The sequence below is a fragment of the Nelumbo nucifera genome, chromosome 6, assembly GCF_055504915.1.
Source record: "Nelumbo nucifera cultivar China Antique chromosome 6, China Antique-T2T, whole genome shotgun sequence".
NCBI classification, from domain to species: Eukaryota; Viridiplantae; Streptophyta; class Magnoliopsida; order Proteales; family Nelumbonaceae; genus Nelumbo; species Nelumbo nucifera.
Window position 1 is genome coordinate 58796321 of NC_142654.1, and position 23245 is coordinate 58819565.

At 39.0% G+C, this 23245-nt stretch overlaps 1 protein-coding gene across 7 annotated transcripts in view; it reads right to left on the minus strand.

Moving 5' to 3' along the window:
• LOC104601937 (vacuolar protein sorting-associated protein 52 A-like) overlaps nt 1-23245 on the minus strand; it is a 94494-nt gene that overhangs the window by 43688 nt on the left and 27561 nt on the right. For all 7 annotated transcript variants that reach the window (XM_088890782.1, XM_088890784.1, XM_010265451.3 and 4 more), the window contains 5 exons: nt 21259-21354; nt 18650-18751; nt 17694-17777; nt 7197-7277; nt 1649-1792 (listed from right to left, as the gene is read on the minus strand). In XM_088890782.1, coding sequence (XP_088746908.1) covers nt 1649-1792; nt 7197-7277; nt 17694-17777; nt 18650-18751; nt 21259-21354 — 507 coding nt within the window. The remainder of the gene's footprint in view (nt 1-1648; nt 1793-7196; nt 7278-17693; nt 17778-18649; nt 18752-21258; nt 21355-23245) is intronic.

The window sequence follows — 23245 nt, forward strand, 5'->3', positions numbered from 1 at the left end:
CACGCATCGGAATGGTAGATAGCGGGGCTGTAGGAAATAAGAGCTGATGTGGGGCCTTATACTCTAGTAGCCGAGAGAGCATGCAATTGATGATATTCCTCTTGTACACCCATTTGCCCATTTGTGCTTTTTTGTAGGTCCTGCCCCTGCCAAGCCACGTTTTAGCCTTGAAAAAATCTGTCACATGTACGATGTTATGGTTTCTCAAATTACGTGGCTTCTTATTGGTCATTTTGTTAATCTGTTCCTCCTGGAAATTGCTCCCTCTGCCCAAATCGATGCCCACCCTTCCAACCTTAACCTCCTTGTAGGGTAGTTTATCCTCTACAAGGTTTTCACCCTGTCCTTCAGGTAATTCTTCAGCACCAGACTCTTCCTTTCCTGTATCCTCACCTTCACTCTCCAACTCTACATCAGCGCTAACATATCTTTTTCCAAACTGTCTCCTCCCCCCTTTCCACCTCTCTGATTCCGCAAATACAGGAAATTCTGCTGTCATCACGTTTTTTTTCAGATTCATATCTAGCCTCTATGGTCAATTCAACTGCATCTTCGGGCTTGGAGAAACCACGAATCCCATCAAGCTCCTTACTAACCCGAGGAAAATGCCCTATTTTTAACTATTACCCATGCCCTTTCTGGTCTTACCCTAGCCCCTTTAGCCCTTTCAACTTGCAACAAATTACTTCTTCATATGGGTGCTGTTGATGGTCTTCTATGCACGTGAGCAAACCATCCAAGTCCACTTTCACTCATTTTATCACCTATTAGAGCTACTCCTAAGCTCCAATGAATGACTCATTTGTGATCCTATCCTTTCAAGTTTTTCGACTCATCCATCTCAGCATATGCATTTCTGTTGCACTCACTTTTTGAACAAATGTTGATTCTCGAGTGCCCAACACTCTGTTCCATACAACATAGCTGGTCTTACAATTGTTTTATAGAAATTTCCTTTTAATCTAAGTGGTATTTTCTACCACATAAGACTCCAGATGCACCCTTCCATCTTGCCCATCCTACTCTTATTCCATGGACAACATTCTCAATCTCTCCTTGCTTATGAACTGTCGAAAAAAGTCACCAGAAAAGGTCACATTGAGTTACTTCTTGGTCTCCAATCCTATATGTACCCTGTTTTGCACTCCAATTATTATTTAATAGGTATAATGCTAAATGCTTTCATCTTCTATGCCAGAGCATATTCATGGAATGGAAAATTTTGACTGTACATCTCTATTTTGTTGTATATCAGTACCAACCAAGAAACTGGTTATAATGCAAGTTGGTGATTGATAATGTGGAACAACATTGAAAAAAATATGAGTATTGAAATTTTGTCAAACAAAGAAAAATAAATCAACTTTCTAAGATGAAAAACAATCCAGGACTCATGGGTGGAACACTAAATTAATGAAGAATGATATTAACATACATGTAAATGAAATATCTTGTTATTGATCATAAGAGAAAAGCATGCCATCATGGAAACAAAGATGTAAACCGAAGTATAAAGCTGGGTTTTTAAGTTTTTCAGCAAGACTCACATTATGCAATGACATACATGTTTCTGTCATAACAATTTAACATACCACTGCCAAGTATTTAACCAATAGTAAAATATCCATCTACTAAGTCTGCTGACAACCTTTGAGACTGCCTTTTGCCTTAGCCTTTCCAACTCAGGCTGAACATCCTTCAGGGCTTTTGATGACTTGACCATAGGATCAACTTCAACAAACTTCAGCTTCTTACTTAGAATTTCAAGAGTTCTCATATAGTCATCATTAACCTGAAGAAGAAGTCAAGATTATCACGTTTCCCTTGATATGAAAAACCAAGTGAAATACATATAGTTTTAAAAACAGGCAAGTTAAATGCAAAGCAATACATGTCTGTATTCTTAACAGGTTTAAGGATATAAGCTACATCTAGTATGAAGGTTATTCTTTCCATGAATCAAGAAACTGCAAGAGCTCTTGGGCTCCATTTTATCTTCTTAAATAAATTTCTTGTACCCAAAATTCTGAGGAGGAAAACAAGAAGAGATGGATATCACGAGGAAGGAAAACTTAAAGAAGATTGCAGATACATACGAATTTCAAACTCATTATCATAATATCATAATGATTTTTGAATGTAATATCAGGATAAAACACTTGTAAGGAGAATTGAAAATTCAGGGTCTAAAGTATAAAAAAGTAAAAACTGGGACTAAAGGGAGGAGTCAAATGGTTAAAGAAAAAGGAGTTTATATTAAAGTTTGAATTTGTCTTTTAAGTGATATCTGATGCAGAATCGAAAATTAGATTCAGAGTCTAGACTCTAAATTTGAGTAAGGCAAAAGCTAGGATAAATGGACAAGGGGATCAAACAGATAAAGAAGAAGATTCTATCTTTAAGTAAACAAGTTATCTTGTGTTTCAAGGGATATGAAATGTGGAATGCAAAGTGGTTAACATGCAAAGTCATAGATGACAATATTGCCATATAACGGAGGGTAAGATCATGTGGCAATGCATGACACCTCAGGTCTTTCTGCTGCAGAGAGCACTCCTGAAGGAGATATCAAAATTGGCCCATATTAGATCCATCCATCAGTATAGGAAGTAGACGCATTTTAGTCGATTCCCTGATTCATTAGATTTATGGGTGGACTAGATGAGAAAGGGCTGAGATTTCTGTTGGATGTCCACCCATCAAACCACCAAAAATAAGTGAGACTATTATTAAAAGCTCAAATTTGATAGTTGTTCCCTAGGCAACCATGTCTTTCTGAACATGTGAGAGATAAAGATCCAGTGGGAGCAGAGCTTCTTTACCTCCAGACTCGGGTTATCCTTCTCTGTGAACTTTCAGGGGTTGAATAATGAGGGTGATTCTCAGTAAAATGAAAAACAATACCTTCCTTGGGCTGAAGGAGATTAAGCATTTATCAGAGAGACAAGACCCTTGGTGTTTAGACTGAATTCCCCATTCCACTTGATTCTATGTTCTACCAAATTGGTGGGCAATATGCTTGTGAGAGAGAGGAGTCTATGCATTGGTGTTCATTTTCCCACCATAAGGGGAAGACATTGGATATTTTTTCACCTTTTACAACAGATGACATCAGAAACTGGAAACATGTGGCAGATTTGCCTTCAACCAAAGCAGTCCCCATTGTTAGATGGACCTCTCCTAGACCAGACTATATAAAGCTATACCTTGAGGGCTGTAGCTTGGGAAATCTGGGTCTGATATGCATTTGAGTGTTCAGAAATGAGGAAGGAAACATCAATGCAATGTACTCAGGACCTATAGGAAGTGCAGATGCAATTAAGGCAGAAAATGGGCAATTTCCCCATGGTATAAGAAAGGCAAAATCCTTGAGCATCAGAGACCTAATGGTTGAAGAAGATTCAAGAATTGTAACTGGATGGCTAAGTGAAACCTACACAATTTCAAAGAAATACAGATAACGTATGCATGAAATCAAGAAAATGATAGTGGAACTGAAAACTGTAGTGAAATGGATACCACAATATGCTCTGTCAGATTTGAAAAATGAATCTATCTCTTCTTTTTTAGTTCCTTCAGACTCCACTTCTGGTTTTGGGTGGAACCTCGGCCTGCAAAGGGCAATTAGGGATACAGACTTGGACAGCCTCTTACCTTTATTAGCCATCCTTGAGAATATCTTCATTGATCCTAATAGGGAAGACACCAGAATTTGGATCCCTTATACTTCAGGAACCTTCTCTTGTGCTTCGTTTTTTGAAACATTAACTCAGTCATCTGTCCCTTATGGTGTGTCTTTTCCGATTAAGGAATTTTGGAGCAAGCCCATTCCTCCTCGGGTTGGGGTTTTTTGTTGGGAAATTTTCCTGGAAAGAATAAATACAAATATCTACTTCAGAAAAAGAGACTCAATTCTTGTTTACTTCCTAATAGATGCTCTCTCTGTAAAGATGATGGGGAATCTGGTTACCACCTTTTGGTCTCTTGTAAGGTTACTAAAACTGTTTGGGAGTGGGTACTTTCTCGCTTTGGGTATACTTGGAACCCTCCTAAGAGTGTCCAAGGTTTGTTCTCCCCTTCGTTTTTCAGATGGCCTAAGAAGCGAGGGAAGATGATGTGGAGGAGTATTAGGGCAACCGTGTGTTGGTCACTATGGGAGGAAGGAAACTCTCGAATATTTTCAGAAAAGGAAAGATCCCTGGAAGAACTATTAGACCTAATACTTTTAAGGGCTGTCCACTGGCTAAAAACTATGGAACTATTCTCAGACTTTCCTATTGCTGACCTGTTAAGAAACTGGAAAGAGATAGCAACCTCTACTCTGTGTAAGAGGACTCTTAGTCCCTTGTGGTCCCCTCCTCCCTCCGGATTTATAAAAGTGAATTTTGATGGCAGTAGCATAAGAAATCCAGGGCCCTCTGGGATTGAGGGAGTTTTCAGGAATGAGGAAGGGGTTGTTATTGCTCTGTTCTCAGGCCCTATTGGAGAAGGAGACTCTATTAGGGCTGAGATCCTTGCAGCTTTGGAAGGAGTCCAAAGAGCAAGGGAACTAAATATCAGTCGGCTGATTTTGGAAGGTGATTCAAAGGTGGTGATTAGCTTGTTGAAGAAAGAGGACAGTGGCTTGTGGAGTTACAATAATGAAAAGAAAAAATTCTTATGGCTATGTAGAGGCATTGAGATACAATACAGCTGGGTGAAAAGGACTGCTAATTCTTTTGCAGATGGGTTGGCCAAGCAAGGGGTGAATAGGGAGGCTATTTTTTGGACTATTTTTTAATCTTCTTTCATTGTAATTTTCTGATGAGGAGATAAGACTCTTTATCTCCCCCTTTTTTGTACCTAAAGCTTCATAATTCTTAATAAAGTTTCTGTTATTGATAAAAAAAAAAGGATACCACAATATGCTAATGGACTAGTAAATGGTTTAGCATTCAGCAAAACAAGGGGCATTGAGGGACAGCATGCTTTGAGGCCAAGTTATGTAAATATTTTGTACAAGAGATCTTTATTTTCTGAGTTTTTGTTAGATGAGGCTAACGACTCTTCAGGATATAAGACAACATGTACACTTATTCCAGAATTATCAATAAAACTTATTGTAGTTACTCGTCAAAAAAGATCATTGAATTTTGACATAATTTATAGTAATCATGTTTGGATGCCTATTTTGGGCTCACTTCAATAGCCTTTTCAAACCAGATAAGAACAATAATAGGCCCTATTGGACTAAGAAATAAATAGCCACATGCAGCTAGGAATTAGTCCAGGGTTGGGTTCAGGTAGTGGGATTTGAATTAGTGACAGGTTTGGATCATCATGCATCCTATTTCTATATAGTTATGGCATTAGGATTTCAACTGTTTTTATATGTTTTTTCATTTTTTTTTCTTTACATGCATGTTTTTCCAAATGTATTTTTTATTTATTCTCCTTTTCTATTAACATTTTACTTTCTCCATCTAACCCAGTGTTGCCCAGATTCATGCCCCAACACAGCACACCCCGTGGCCCACTACATACACATTGCACACAAGTTCAGGTTGGAATAGAGTTTAGTTGTCTCAGTTTTATCAGGTATGATGTTTGCAATGGTAACTCAGTCCTATTTTGGGAGGATACTTGGGTGGGAGAGGTTCCATTGAAGGACCTTTTCCCTTCTTTGTTCTCTGTTTCAAGGTACAAAAAGCATGTTGTGTCAAAGTTTTTTTCCATTATGAATAACCCATTAACACCAAACTGGGACTTTGGGTTTCGTAGAGGTTTAAGGGAAGAGGAAATTGTGTCTCTCACAAATCTGCTAAGTCTACTTGATACAGTATGTTTGGACCCTTCTGAACATGACACTCGGATTTAGACACCCCAGCGGAGTGGATCCTTTTCATGTGCTTCTTTTTTTAAATCCATTACTCAGTCTACCCCCAACCAGCCTTTCCCTTTTAAGGAAATTTGGTGCAGGCCTGTTCCCCCTAAGGTTATGGCTTTTTACTGGGAAGTGTATTATAGGAAAATAAACACCTTTGACATTCTACAAAAGAGAAGACCTTTTCTCTGCCTCTCACCTTCCTGGTGTATTCTTTGTAGGTCACATGGTGAGGACTATAACCATATACTAATATCTTGTTCATTTACTGCAGAGTTATGGAAGTGGCTCTTCTCATTGTTTGGGTGCAGGTTGGTTAGGCCAGCAGATGCAAGCTTGCTCTTTGATCCTGCTTTCTTCCCTTGGCGGCACAGAAGAGGAAGAATTATGTGGAGGTGTGCAAGAGCAGCGCTGATTTGGTCTGTGTGGGAAGAAAGGAATGCCAGAATTTTCCAAGAGAAGGAGAGAAGCCCAGAAGAGATGAAGGACTGCATTCTAAATAGGGTGATCTTATGGCTAAAATCACTGGATTTATTCTATCAATTCTCATTCAATGATGTGTGGAGGAATTGGTTAGCAGTGGCTAATTGCTCATCCAAAAAAACTAAAGTGAGCATGGCTTGGGAACCCCCTCCTGAAAGATTCTTGAAGCTGAATTTCGATGGGAGCAGTCTTGGTAATCCTGGTCTGTCAGGGGTGAGAGGGGTACTGAGGAATGAGAGTGGGAATGTGGTCCTTATTTTCTCAGGACCCATAGGAGTTGGAAACTCTACTAGGGTGCAACTTGCTGCCACTATTCAGGGAGTACAATTAGCAGCGCAGATAGGTGTGGAACAGATGATAATAGAAGGGGACTCCAAGATAGTAGTGGGCTGGCTACAAAATCCGGAATCTGTTGTGTGGTGTTTTAAGAATGAAATTAAAAAGTTCAACTGCCTAATAAGAAGCTTGACTGTAAGAATACAATGGGTGGGGAGGTCAGCAAACTCTATGGCTGATGGTCTTGCAAAGCGAGGGATAAATAGGGAAAGTTTGTATTGGGCTCAATTGTAGACTGAACCTGTCTTCTATCTTTTGTCTTTATTCCTACTGGTAAGAGAGGACACAGCTCGTGCCTCTCCAAAGGAAACTTGTAACTGCACTAAATTTTATTAATGAAATTGATCATTTTTAATTATCAAAAAAAAAATGGAGCTTAGTTGGCTCAGGTCTTTGTTATTTCAAACCCGTACTAAACCCAGCCCATTGACTACACATGACCAAACATGTTTGTCCACCTCTACAAATTATATCTGAGAAATAACAAATACAAATTTCAGAACACAAAGAATACCTCTCCATCAACAATTATGTCAACCATTCTCGGTGGAACAATAATGTCTTCAACAAATCTTGCCAACTTCAATTCTGCAACCTGCAATATAAAGAATCAAATTAGAAAAATAAATAACCTGGAAAAAATCAGAAAAGCAACAACAATAACCAACCTTCAAGGAAAGAGAGAAAAAAAAAGGTAGGAACCAGTAGGATAATACTAATGTCCCATATTGTAAGAATGATAAGTGTTCTCCTAGATGAGATTCACCATATTTGACACATGGAAGAATCCTATGGCTAATCCAGACCATCCATCAGATATGAAAACCTCTGAATTGGCCAAAAACTTGAAGCAAAGACAAATTAACCAAAAAGGATGTCCGCATAAATAAGAGTTTAGTTTGGACAAGTGGCAAGACTGCAAGAGATGGACTTCTTGTGCCAATCAATGTGATGGGGGTAAACAATGTAACTAGGATTGTGGTGGAAGGCAAAGAATCAAACCATTTGGAAATTTTTCAATTGAAATGTTAGCCACATAGGATGGCTAAATAATCTTATCAGTAGGAACACATGTGAATCTACGGCGTAAGGCCCCGTTTGGCACGTCTTTCCACACGGTCTTTCTTCTGTTTAAAAGCCGGGAAGACCACACCGCGGTCTTTTTCTGTTTGATTCGTAACAGATCTAGCCGCCAAAAGTCAGTGCGCCAAAAAGATGCGAGAATGGAGCTTTTCACGTCTTTCCACTTTATTCTTGCACGAAAAGATGCACGGTCGCCAAACTAGCTTTGGGCTGCTCAGATCTTCATGCAAAAGCTCAATGCGTCTTTTAACTGTTAGAGCTACCAGAAGATCTTCCCAAAAATACTTGCCAAACGGCCCCTAAGACTGTAATCCCCTATTCTCATAGCCCCCACCATTGCAGGTCCTCTGAGGTCAGGCTGGGGAAAAGTTTTGCTCACACTTGAAGTCCTAATCTCACAAAGATCTATAAAGAAGTGGGAGTGATTGTGGTCTCCATTCCTAGAGAACCATAAAGATGAGGTGCTCCTCTTGATTCTATGGTGATTGATGAGGATGTTGAGGAAGTGGATGCTGAACACAGTTGCTCGTCTACCCTCATAATTATCTCTCAAGAAGTGGGAGTAAATGTTGTCTCCATTCATAGAGGACCACTGAGGAGAATTGTTCCTCTTGATTCTTTGGTGATTGATGAGGGTGTTGAGCAGGCTGATGTTGACCACAGTTGCTCATCTAGCCTCAGAGATCCTTTTGAGACTTGTTCATGGGGTTAGGAGCTTGCAACAAGGCTCCAATCTCGTGGTTTATTGGAGGGTGGAGTTCAAAGGGCAGCACCCATAAAGGCAACATGTTCGGGGGGACATCCTAATGTTTTAAAAGTGCACCTCAGGCACACAGGCTAGCCTCACCTAAACCAAAGCACAGCCCCTTTCAAAAGGCATGCACTTGGTGCACCTTGCACCTCATCCCAGGCACACCCCTCTTTTAAATATACCTTTTTTGTCATTCTTTAGATTCCTATGTATTTTACACCTTTGTAATGGTATCAACTTCTAAATTACCTTTTTACAGTCATTTATACACTAGTTATGGGCTATCAGTTTTTAAAATGAACAAAAATAAAGACCTTTCAAATACCTAAAGCCTTAGTTCTTCTAACTAGGATCTTAAAAGCAAAATTTCAACTAAATAAGTAACAACAATAAAAGGCCATTACCCAATGTTGTTCCAAACCATCTGGGGTCTTGAAGGGGTAGACTACAGTCCTAACATTTGGTGTAGTGACTGCACTCAAATTGAACCTGCATTGTCAAGTTTGCCAGCCTGATATTTTACCATTACACCAACTATGGTCCCTATTAAAGAAGTAACAACTATAGAACTAATATCTAATCTCTAATCCTAAAATAGAAAGACTTCTGACTTAAGGGGAAAAAAAGATCATTACCCAATGTTAGTCCCAACTATTTGGGGTCTTGGGAGTCGTAGACTGGATACAGTCCTAAATAGAATGAATTACAACTAAGCTCACAAAACTAACCCATCTATACATACAATCCAGACATTTAGGTTAGAGGTTCTGTCCCAAATCCCTGCAGGTTTTTGTTTAAGCTTGCCTCAAGGAAGTTTTACAAGGGCAGAAGGCTGATCTCCTAGGATGCAAGATGTTTAACATCACACTAACCACTTGAAGTAATATGACTAGGAGATAAATAAACAAATTGGAAGTTTCACATGCTTGAATTGTTAAGTGCTTAAAGCACTTTGGTACAATGCACAAATGTTTGTTTTCACTTCAATATGTTCACTTTGAATATGTTTTACATGTTATATTATGTATTTTAAATTGAGCCAATAGGCTTTCTAAAACATTTTCTTTTAAAATGGACGCTTTTATTTTTTATGTGTTCCTTTATTAATTTTTTTTAAATGTGTGTCTTGCTCTGAAAAGGCATGCAGCTCACCTTGCACCTCAGTCTCTACAAGGCTTTTGCACTTGTAAAATATTGCAAGTCTGCAACATCCTAATTGACCAAACGTCTAATTTTAATTTTGAATTTTGAAACTGGAGATAGGTCAGTTTGGACTCCTGGAATAACTCCAAATCATTGTCAGTCATTGAATCAATTTGTCCAAGTTGCCTGGTTCCAGTAGAAGATCTGATGGAGAAGGTACACTTTTTTGGTCCTACTGTGAAAGTGGAAAGAGACAGTGCCTCAAAAAATGAATAAAATGTGATCCAACTTAAAAGTCACAACAACATGTAACAGTGATTTGTCCACTAACTTGTAAATCTACAGGCCAAGGGGCAGATCAAAGAACAGCTTCTATTACAATAGGAAGAAGAAAACTTCAAGACTTTTAGAACCAAAGGTGCAGGAGGTCAACTCATTCTCCTCAGGTCAATGGCAGTTCCTATTTGCAAGTGTAGATGCAAGGGAAAGTGGGAAACATGCCAAGATGCAATCTACGGGCCAAGGAAACAAATCAGGATGCCCTAAGCAAATCAAAGAGATATGCAACAGGAGCTGGGTCAGATCAAATGGGGTTGTTGAGTTTTGAGCTAATATTACTTGTTTTTATTTACATAACATAGTTAGGGAATTATTGGGCCTTAGGCCCATTAGTTTATTTTTAAGTTAAGAGTGCTTAGTCAGTTCTTACAAGTAGCCGACTTACTAAGGGCATACTTGTCCTTGTACCCTCTTTTATTTGTAAGTATATAATCTAATGAAAGAGGCGGCAAGACCTAATTTTGGCTTCTCCCATTCTCTTCTATCTCTCTTCTCTTTCTCAGCCGAAACCTTTTCTTCTTTCTTTTACAGTTTTTATATCAAAACAGGTCATCCAAACTTTTCTACTTGGTACCAAAGCAAGTTTAAAGAGTTTTTGAGCTGCTCCATCATGTAGCCCTATATTGGCCAACTCCATGATGAGGTAAATGGCTGGTTGAAGACTTCAAGTAAGCCCAGTTTTTGGATTTTTTTAGTAGATTTGCAATCCCTTGTAGCTGTTCTAGGGTTTAACACCAAAATAAGGAAGAACTGGAGAAAGGGGGGAGAATCCTGATTTTAGTAGGACTCTTCAATTTTGACCTAGGAAGTGGCGCTCTAGTTTTCTAGGGTTCCTTGAGGTTCTCTAAAGGGGATGGTTCAAGTCCCAGCCTTTTTGGAGGTCTTTGGAGGGAGCAGCAGTCTCTTCTCTCTCTTCTCCCACTCCCACGGAAAATGGAATCTTTGGAGGGAGGGGCTTCTAGGGTACCAAGAAGGTGTTTGAGGTTTCTAAAAGAGATAAATACCTTTCATTTCATCTGATTTCCTAATCTATTCTACGAGTTATGCAGGGTTGTGGAGTTGAAAATAAATTTGCAGGTGAAATGGTATCTAGGGGAAGAGGTGCTAGAAACCTCTTCAAGGTTGGGACCATTACTACAGTTAAGTTGGATGGTAAAAACTACTTAGAATGGTCACAATCTACAAAGATGGCCATTGGTGCTCGTGGAAAACTGGGGTATGTCATTAGTGAGGAGAACTACATGATGATGACTTGGTTGTGCAATTCCATGTTACCCCATATAAGTAAGAACTTTTTTTTATGGGCTAACATAAATAAGGAGATTTGGGATGGAGTAGCAAAAACCTATTAACAGAATGAGAATGTTGCTAGAAGCCTACAAATTGAGAAACCAAGTGATTGCTACTAGGTAGGGAGATAAGTCTATTTCTATTTATTTTTCAGCCCTCAAAACCTTATGGCAGGAAATAGACCATCTAGAGACTATGGTTTGGGGAAGTAGCAAAGATGCAGCAACTAATCAGAAGTTGGTAGAGAAGAATAGGGCTTTTGAGTTTATAGCTGGACTTAACCCTGAATATGACATTGCACGACAGCATATTCTTTCCCGAGACAGTGTAACTCTCTCTCAAGCACATGCCTTTGTGTTTGGAGAGGAGAGTAGGAAGAATGTGATGATGAGGAACTTAGGCCTTGAGCAGTCAGCTATGGTTAGCACAGTGAATCCTAAACCGAGTGGGGACAAGGGTGGAAATGAACAGAGGAAGGAGGACAAGAAGGATCCGATCTATGACTACTGTAAAAAAACTAGACATAATAGAGATACATGTTGGAAGCTTTAACCACACCTTGTATCGAGCCGACTCAGAAACAAGAAGGGAAATGTGAATATGGCAATGACTAGGGGTGGCCACGAGCCGAGCTTCTCACGAGTTATTCGAGCTCGACTCGTTGAAAGCTCGACTCGGTTTAAACCGAGCTTCGAGCCAAGCTCGAGACCAATGAAGCTCGGCTCATGAGGTTCGCGAGCCTAGTATAATAAATGAATGATTTTTTATCATTTATTTATGTATGTATTATAAGAAATAATTTTTTGTATGTAAAATAAAAAATATTTTTTATATGTTTAATTTTTATTTTTTAGAAAAAACTTGGCAAGCAGTCGAGCCGAGCTTGAACATGTGAGCTTTGAACCGAGCTAAGCTCGAGCTCGAGCCTAACACAATTTCAACGAGCCAAGCTCGAATAGCCAAGTATTCGGCTCGGCTCTACTCGAACCCACCCCTAGCATTGACTGGTGATTTATCAGGACCACCTACTACAGCCTCTCTAGAGTTTGTTGCAGCAACTACAGTGAGAGCTGAATTGGAGATATATAGGCAATTTCTGAATCAAATGGATACAACCAGTTCTAACTCATTATTAGGTGGACAGCAAGGTGCGGGTGGATCAGGAGGTAGCCATTCTACTTTGTTTGCACAAACAAGTAGTTCGCATGCCACTGCAAATTATGTATCCACTACAGGTAAGGGGGGACCTCCCTGGATTATAAACTCAAGAGCCCCAGAACATATGACCAACATTTCCACCATTTTCTCCTCATACCACCTCTACTTTGGTAGAGATAGAGTTTCCACAACAGAAGGATCACATGTTCCCATTGCTAGGAAAGGGTCTATTAGGATAACTGACACCATTACCCTACCTTCTGTCCTTCATGTTCCTAGACTAGGCACTAATCTTTTTATCTGTTAGTAGTTTGACAAAGAATTTGAACTGTTCAATAATTTTTTCTCCTTGTCATTGTGTTTTGTAGGATCTGGAATCAAAGAGAACAATTGGGAGTGGTAGTGAGGTGAATGGAATCTATCTTCTTGATGTGCTTCCCAGTCATCATGTCAGTAGGAGCATTGAGTCAGAGTCAGTGAGTCAGATTATACTTTTGCATAATCGGTTAGGGCATTTGTCTTTTTCTTCTTTGCATTTTTTGTTTCCCAAATTGTTTGAGTATGTCAGTTGGTCTAGCTTGGAGTGTGAGGGTTGTCAACTTGGAAAGCATTGTAGACATTCCTTTAAAGCAAATAATAAAAGATGTTCTTCTGTTTTTGATATTGTTCATACTGATGTGTTTCCTCTATGGGTGGCTATCGGTATTTTCTTCTGTTTGTGGATGATTATTCTCGATACTCTTGGATATATTTGATGAGGTACCACCTTTGGTTCAATTCCATCGGATGGTGCTGACGCAGTTTGGGGTACAAGTGAAAATATTTAGATCAGACAATGCCAAGGAATACTTTGAAAAAGAAAAACTGGCATCATACCTATTGGAGCATGGTGTAGTCAATCAGAGCAGTTGTATATACACTCCACAACAGAATGGTGTAGCAAAAAGGAAGAACAAACATATTGTAGAAGTAGCAAAAAGCATGATATTGAGCTCTATTGTTCCAGTTCATTTTTGGGGTGATGTAGTTCTTACAGTAGCTTTCTTGATTAATCGGATGCCTTCTCGTGTCCTTCAATATAGCACTCCGTTCAGCCTTCTTTTTCCTGAGGGGGAGATGTTCCATATTCCTCTAAGGGTGTTTGGATGTGTATGCTTTGTCCATGTTCTTGGTCCTCACTGCTCGCTCAAAGCTAGACCCTAAGGTGAAGAAGTGTGCCTTCCTTGGGTATGCAGGAAATCAAAAGGGGTATTGTTGTTATGATCCAATCTCCGAGAGTCGATATGTTACTATGAATGTTACCTTTTTTGAGTCCACACCTTTTTTGCTTGAGGGGTTCCTCACAAGGGGAGTGTTTTGGAGAAAGAAGTGAGCAATCTATACCACTTCCTGTTATAGCTCCTTTGTCCACTCCAGTGTCTGACCTACATATCTCATCCACTTTGCCACCTCCATTGTGTCATGCCTCTTAGTGTTTTATACGACAGCGCCTATAATAGCACAGGGAGGTTGATTCCACAGCAAAGGAACCCACATCACTCCCTATCGGCTCATCGGAAATTCCAAGTTCGATTGACACAAACCCAAGTATGCCTCTTGTTTCCTCTGATGGTTTAGTTCCTATTGATACTACTAACCTTGCTCCTAACACCATTGCAGATGGCCTTGATCTCCCTATTACACTCAAAAAAAAGAAGAGGAAGTGTACTGCTCATTGCATCTCACACTATCTTTCCTATAGTGGATTATCTCCTTCCTACCGAACCTTCCTTTCATCCCTTGACCCCATGTCTATACCCAAGAGTGTTAGTGAGGCTCTCTCCAAACCGAAGTGGAAGACAACAATGCAGGAGGAAATGAAAGCATTGATTAAAAGTCAAACGTGGGAGATTGTGGATTTGCCTAATGGCAAGGAGACAATTGTATGTAGATGGGTTTATACAATGAAGTACAAGGCTGATGAGAGTATGGAAAGGTACAAGGCAACGCTGGTTGCAAAAGGGTACACTCAGACTTATGGCATAGATTACTTGGAAACTTTTGCACCAGTGGAAAAGATGAGCTCAATCCAGATTCTTCTATCGCTAGCAGCTACAAACTCTTGGTCACTCTTCCAACTTGATGTGAAGAATGCTTTTCTCAATGGGGACTTGCAAGGTGTATATGGATCTTCCAGATGGCTTCTACAATGATGTGGAAAAAGGAAAGGTATGCAGGTTGAAGAAGTCTCTATATGGTCTGAAGCAATCACCTAGAGCTTGGTTTGACAGGTTTAGAAGTGCATTGGTTGTATTTGGCTACACTCAAACTCAACCTGATCACACTCTTTTTGTGAAAAAGAGGGGGTCACTAGTGTTAGTTTTGATAGTGTATGTTGATGACATTGTAGTCATAGGAAATGATCTAAGCGAGATTGATACCTTGAAAAAGAATCTGCACAAAGAGTTTTAGATTAAGGATCTTGGGGAGATGAAGTACTTTCTATGCATTGAGGTGGCAAGGTCCAAGCATGGGATCTTTATCTTAAAGAGGAAGTATGTTCTAGATCTACTATAAGAGACAGAAAAACTTGGGGCAAGGGCAAATGATACACCTATTGATCAGAACCACAAGATAAATGCTTCGAAAGGTGAACTAGTGAAGGATGTTGGAAGGTATCAAAGGTTAGTGGGGCAGTTGCTATACTTATGTATGACACGACCAGACATCTCTTATGCAATGAATGTGGTGAATCAATACATGCATGCCCAACAAGTTCAGCATTGGGAGGCTATTGACAGGATATTTTCATATTTGAAGAGACACCCAAGTAGAGGCATATTGTTTGTTGTCCATAGACAATTGAAGTTAGAAGCTTATACAAATGTTGATTAGGCAGGGTATCTAGATGACAAGATCTACATCAGGGGTTTGCATTCTTGTTGGAGGTAATCTAATTTCATAGAAGAGTAAGAAACACACAATTGTGGCAAGGTCAAGTGCAGAAGCTAAATACAGAGCCATGGCACATGGTGTTTCAAAGCTCCTTTGGATCCGTTCTTTGTTAGGGGAGATTGGAGTTGAGGCCGAAGAACCTATGATGCTATATTGCAACAATTAACATTACCCACAACCCAATTCAGCATGATAGAATGAAGCATATAGAAGTGGATAGACACACTATAAGGGAAAAGATGACATCCAAAGAAGTTTTCTTACCATATATTGCATCTAACTTGCAGCTTACTGATGTTCTTACAAAGGGTGTTGCAAGAAACAAGCTGGAGCATGATCTACGCAAGTTGGGAATGTGTAACACTTATTCCCAACTTGAGGGGGAGCATTGAGTTTTGAGCAGATATTACTTGTTTGTATTTACATAACATGGTTAGGGAGTTATTGGGCCTTAGGCCCATTAGTTTATTTTTAAGTTAAGAGTGCTTATTCAGTTCTTGCAAGTAGCCGACTTACTAAGGGCATACTTGTCTTTGAACCCTCTTATTTGTGAGTATATAATCTAATGAAAGGGGCAGTCAGACCTAATTTGGCTTCACCCATTCTCTTCTATCTCTCTTCTCTTTCTTTCTCAGCTGAAACCTTTTCTTCTCTTTCTTTTATAGTTTCTATATCAAAACAGGTCATCCAGACTTTTCTGGCTGATCACTAGTTGGAGGAGGTGCAAGCAGAATTGGAGAAGCTGACAGGCTTAACAACACTAGGACCATACCTAAAAAGGTGGATAAAATGAACCTAAAAGTAAGGTAAAATGATCAAAAAAATTAAGAGTATGGAATGACTAACTACAAATTTGATATTTTTTCCTTAAATACAATGCACGCTATGCAGCATGATTATTCCAAGATGTTGGAATACATGTGAAGCAAATTGGCAGAAGAAATAAGGAGATCAATAATAACACCATGTAAGTATATGGATTCTAGGTGGAAAACTTAGTCCAAAGAAGTGTTTTAAAAGGCGTAAGAAGCATAAGCCTGGAGGTGCACCTCCAGGTGAGGTTCCACCAAAACACCCTAAGGCATATGCCAGAGGTGTTGATACCTCTGAGATGTATGCAAGACACATACGCTTCATATGCCTTTTTCATGAGGCTTGCTAGAGGCATATGCCTCGTGCGCCTCACGCACACCTCATACAAAAAGACAAAAAATAAAGAAAAATGAAATCCTCTTTCCTCTTCTTCCTTCTCCCTCTCCTCCTTCCTCCTCATCCCCCTCCTCTTAAGGAGGCTTACACCCCCTTGTGTCCGGGAGGCTTTCACCTCTTACGTTCTGAACTATGCCTCAGGCATCCAGTTAGTGGAACACTTCATGCCACACCTCCACATTTTAAAACATTGGTCCAAAGAAAGAGGGAGGAGAGGAAAGGGCTCCCATCAGTAATGTGTGGATGTGAGAAAGCAACGGCGGAGATGATATGCAAAAGGGTTCTTGGCTGCTAAGGGAGGTAGGTGCAGTTATTTTTCTTTCTTCAGCATGTTTCACTTGTCCTGTGGACAGAGGCCTTTATAGGGGAGGAGTGACCTTGTTCAATGTGGTTAATTCATTGTAGTTATTTTGTAGGTTATAAATTTTTCTTTGCTGGTGATTTTGCACTCTTTTGTTTATATATGACTTGCTGGCCTCTCAATGTTGAGGGGGAACAGGAAATAAGATCTTGTTTATTTTCTTCCTTAGGCTTCCCATCTCAAGTGTACCACATGGTTCAAAGAATCAACATGTGCAATACACAAAACTTGCATATTACATGATTCAAAGAGCTGATACTCTTTTTTTTCAAATTTTTTAGTCTGGTATTTCAATGATAAACATGGTGGGAGGGTTCTAATGTTTAAACATAAAGAACCCCCTAAATCCCTGTATATAGCATTTTGGTGGGTTCAAAAACTGATACATACCATAAGTTATATACCAATGTATTGTGATATTTTGAACTCGGTATAGCACTTGTATAATTTTTCTGTTTTTAGATGCTAATGAAATTGTTGTCATTGATCAAAAAGAGAAAAAGTGCCATCAACTGGTAAGACAATTGTTGTATAGAACCAAGTCACAACTTTATAAAAGGTAAAATAGTCATGTAAGAAATCGGGAAATGGGAATAAACAGATTGTTGTGCTGACATAAAATAGTCATGTTTATCACACCAAAGTTCTTTCTGGTGAAATCCAAGTACCATTCCACAAGACAATTTCTTGCAGTTCCTACTTTATAGCACATATTATAAAATAGAAATTTGTACAATTCATACCTTCCGATTCTTCAGCTTCAGACCCATATCCATGGACTTCTCCTGAAGACTTTTTATTTCTGAACTAATAGAACCAATCTCAGCCTAGCACAAGATTTCTGTAAATATTAATGATTTCTATAATAAGAAATCCAATTACTCATAGTAATAGGGCATATAAAGAGAAATAAATAAACAGCAATGCACACAAGAATCTGAAGATTGAATAATGGAGAGGAGCAAGGACCATCCATGGTGAAACTTATGCAATGAGTGAGAAAATTAAGAAAACTCCATAAAGGATGAGAATATTTCACATGGTTAATAGTCCACATGCACTTCAAGCTAAAAAAATTACTTGATATTACAGTAACAGGATATTAGGCTGAAAAATAAATCAAATTTCTCTAGTTCATTTTAGAGAGTCAGAATAAAGGGCAGTTTTTCTGGAGAAGTCATATCTTTTTCAATTTTTCTCCTTCTTCAGACACTATACATGCAGGTTGAAATTCAATCTTCGACTCAAGAGAAGGGTGATGTGGTAAATTGTAATTGTGTTGCATAAAATCAGGACATAAGTAATCTACCCTTCACCAACATTCCGCTTTCTCCATTCATCATCAGCATCATCCAAGCCTTATCCCAACAATATGGTGTTGGCTACATGAATCCTCTTTCACCATTCCACTCTGCTTAATGCCAGGACTGAGGTAGGAGAATGTTGCAACCAAAAGAAGTTGAGCATTTCTACCAAGAAAAGAAAAGAAGTTGGGCATAAAGCAAAATAACTGATATAATATCCAAGCTATAAACAATAGCTTGAAAATCCTTTATTTTGCAAATCTTGTTTAAAAATAAAAATCAGCACCAAGAACAACCAGAAAGCCTTTCAACCATGGAACCACTGATAGCACGTAAAAATTCATTTTTTGTGATGTTGATAATTTAAGAAAAAAGAAAGTAGTATAACAAGATACCTGAAATCCACCAAGAAGGGTTTCCATCTGGGATAAGATGCTGTCGCAATCATGAATTTGATCTCGAAGGGAGACTAAATTATCACTCTCTTTTATATAATCCTGTATAATTCAAATAGAAGAGAAAGAGTAGATGAATACATGCAAAAGGAGAAGTGCACTAAGTTTGAATATAGAAAAGCTTCAATTTTTTTTAACTTTACCCTTTTGATAAGGTTCTTCAAAGGAGATTGGAAAAGCAGTTATTATTTATTGTATGTGATTTGTATTGGTTCTTCATAAATGATGGAAAATTTTCCATCTAGAGCTTAAGAGCAATGCCAATAATTGGTTCACATATTCAATCTTCACATACGAACTGGATTTGGAACACCATTTGGATACCGCATATCGAGTGTTTAATCTTGGCATACCACACAGAAAAGCAAGAGTGCAAGACAAATGGACTAATCTTAAGATCAAAGCACCATTTGTATGGTTAGAAAAGTCAAATTTTCAAATGATACATATTCAATTACAAGAGGAAGAGAAGTTACTGATTAGTAATGCAATGATAGACTGAAAGAAAATATACTCCACAACTGAGACTCTGAGAGTGGAAAGTTTATTAGTGGAACAAGGACTTAAAGATAGGGATATTGCCTCTCTAATGAAGTATCCTAGTCTCTAAGAGATCCCGGAGTCCATCCATCCAACTAGCCACAATATGCGAAATAGCTTTTAAAATGAGCCAAGCAAAAACCATAACAATGGCAATCTGAGACTGGAAATAATTTCCACTCTAGCGATTGGAGAAGCTAAGAAATTAAGAGCCACCATGAACTGCTCATTCAAGCAGGTCCCTCACATAGCTAATATTCTTGCAGATGCTTAAGCTTCAACCAGGACAGAAAGAGATGGAATAGTGTGGGGCTATCTAAGCATGGATTGATGGATTAAATTGTAACATAGTATGGTTTTTTTTTTGCCCTTTTTACAGTCCACTCCACCTCAGAATTGGGAAATTGTTTGTCCAAATGTATTTATTCCCAGCTCCCCCTACAAACAGCATCTCCCCCCTCAAAGGGGAATCATTCCCCCCTTGACACTGACCCAAACTGTACGATCAAACTATGAATTCTGAGGTGGAGTGAATGGTAAAAAACCCCTTTTTTGAAGAATAAAGAAAAATTTATTAAAAAGAAAAGAGAAGAAGTACATCAGAATGGTGATAAGGCATCACCAGAAGAACAGCCTCAGGACCCCCAAATAGACCCGCAAACCTCCCACTTTACAAACATGAGGATATCCCACCCATTCCAAGTGGAAGATTAAAGCAAAGACCCCCAACAAAAAACACCCAAAAAAAATAAAGGCCCTTGAACCAACATCTGACCTAATCAGAAACCCCTCCTCACCGTCCAACCAAAACTTCAGTCTTCATCTGTGAACGGTCTTCCTGATCTGGAATCTCCTCATCCCATGACTTAGCTCATTCCCGATAGACTTTCTTCAACTTCTCTTCCTTCTTTCTTTTGAATTCCTCAAAAGCCCTTCTGGCAAACTCCTCCCCACCCCAAAAGCACAGACCCAGGCATTTACCAAAACCTCTCTTTTCACTATTTTCTGGATATTCACTTCACCTAAATCCCCATTATTTTCATCATTATTTTGCTGCAAACAGTTCATATCAGACTCAGGACTCCCACCACTTAACTCGTTTTCCTGTTGTTCCTTCTCCAAAAGTGAGATCGAGGTCTGCACTTGCATCAATGCCCCCCTACGTTCAGAACCAGATGTCCCGATTCCTCTCAATCTTTTCCTCTTGTAGACCCATTTGTAATTTTTTGTAGGTCCTGCCCCTGCCAAGCCAAGTTTAAGCCTAATAATAAAATTAGTAGCAAAAAAGTGTTATATAGAATATTATATATTATATAATATATTAACAGTAATAATAATAATATATTATTATAAAATATCTGTCTAGATCGGGCTTCAGCCTTGGGCCCAGGCTTCAGGCTTTATATAGGCCAGGCTCGAGCTCAGGCCTGGACATTTTTTGTTTATAAAGAGGCAAACCCTGGCCCAATCCCAGCCCAGCCTGGGCCATGAACAGGTCTATTCATAACTACCTTACTGACTTTTCTAGACCATAGGATGCATACAAAGCCATTACAGTTACTATTTGATCCATAAGGGAACCCTAAAAGGGAAATCTGGGATCAGAAAAAAGCAGCCAATAGGTTAAGTAGTTTACCCTCTTTCATTTATTTCTTTACCTATTACAAACTGTGATAACAACATATCGAAGTAATGACAACACTTAAAGGCCATTACCCAATATTGGTCCTAGCTATCTAGGGTCTTGGGAGGGGTAGACTAGATATGGTCCTAACCTTTGGCATTTTGGGAACAAATTCATAAAATTAGCATAGCATACTGTATGGATTTCATGCAAAATGAAGTGAAGTGAGGAAAAATACAAATTGTCATGAAATGTGCCAACAAAAGTGTACAAAGATACCCTGCATCATGGCAAGATAGCACTAAGGGTTCCTTTATGCATTTCAAATAAGTACCAGAGTTACAAATTGCCAAAAGGTGTTTATATATAACTCAAACCTACCAACCTGAATAGAGTCCAATTCAACCTGTCGTACATTGTTTTCAACACCCTTTGCATACTCCCGCAGTTTTGTGCCTTTAGACAATATATTTGCAACCACCTAAATGAAACAATAAATCATAAGGTCCACATGAGAGGCAATCCATTGAATAATATGACCCCACAAAAGGATCATCAATGAAAACATAGCATAAAAAGAAGCATGGCAAAAAGAAAATGCCAATTATATGAAAGATGTTTTGAGAGATATGTTATACTAGTAGAGTTTAGTATTAGTATACACTTAGAATCTTCTACCAATACTATTCTTTTTATGTCTTTGTTTTTCCCAAAAAGGGCATTTCTGTAATTGTAAATATAAAGCTCTTCTTAATAAAAGACTAGTGTAAAAGGCACCTGCTATGCACGTGTTCAAATAAAGGGTAAATAACATTATAAAATCAAATTAACTTTATGACCTGCACCAAAACCAAGGCAAGTGTCCACTTTATAATAGTATAGAATCTATAGATATCCCTTTGGGGACGGGTCAATTCATTAGACACCCCTTATTTTACTGGTTTCGTTCATTGCTACTAGTTGGAATAGGGTTTGCCAACCAAGAAAGAGTGGCAGCTTGGGAATAAGAAGATTGAAGTATTTTAACAAGGCTTTATTGGGTACCTAGCATTGGGGATATAATGAGGCAGTTAGCTTGAGGAGAGAAGTTATATACATGGTAAGTATGACCAAAGGGATGGTAGATGGGACCCTGCTGATGTAAATGTTAGTTCTGGTTACGCCTTGTGGAAAGTAATCCAATGAACTAAGTTGAATTTTTCCTTTTTTTTTTGAAAAAAAAATAGCTAAGTTGGATCTTTTGAAGGGTATCAAATATAACATTGGTGATGGAACAAGGGTAAGGTTTTGGTCTGACCCGTGGTGTGAAGGGACTAGCTTGAAGGAGTTGTACCTCTGATTGTTTGATATAGCTCAGAACAAAGAAGCATATATTCTCCTTTCACAATGATAGAACAGTATGGAACCCTACTTTTAGGAGGAACTTAAATGATTGAGAGATGGGGCAAATGGCTTACCTTTTGCAGAAGATATATAGGCTTAAACTCAAGCAGATCAGAAGCTGCTGATAGAAGGGAATGGAGATGGTGCAAGGATGGTATTTTCTCTGTTGAAGTCTTATTACAACAAGCAAGTGGAGAGGGGGGAAGAAAATTCCCATGGGCAAGTATAAGGTGCATAGTTGCTAGAAGTGATCATGGGCCAGGCTAGGCACCTCTATTAGGCCCTTAGACTGGGACCGGACCTGGTTCCAGGCCTATAACTGATTAAAGTCTGCCAATTCATATAAAGTCTGCCAATTCATTTGATTCAGGGCAAGTGACAGAGGTAGTGAGGGAGATAAATTCTGAAGCAGAAGAGAGAGAACTGGGGGACCAAATTTGGGAGTTGATCATGGAACTATTTAGAATCAGAATGGAAGAGGAGCTGAATGAGAAAGAGGGTAGGGTTGAGGAGATTATTCAAAATCCCAATACAATGGAGAAAAGTGGATAGTGTAAAATCAAAAGGACAATGGAAAAAGAAGAAGGGGTCAGGTAAGAAACTAGAAGGAAAGGAGAAGGTGGAAGAGTCTAGTAAGACGGTAGGAGAGCTTTCTAAAAAGAGGAAGAAAAAGCTGAGTGAGGTGGAGAGGTTGAAGAGGGGGGTAGATTATGATAAAGCGAGTGGGGGTAGGAAGGATAAAAAAAAGAGTAAAGAGGGTGGTGTGGTTGGGGAAACCTGAAATGTTTGTCCATGAAATTAATAAGCTGGAACATAAGGGGTTTGGGGAGTTTAAAGAAAAGGTGAGTGATCAAAGACTTCTTGAGAAGAGAAAAGCCAGATGTGGTCTTAATACAAGAATCAAAATTGACTGAGGTGGACAAGAAATGGGTGAGGAGTATCTGGTCAACAAGAAATTTGAGTTGGGCCTTTGCACAATCTTGGGGAGC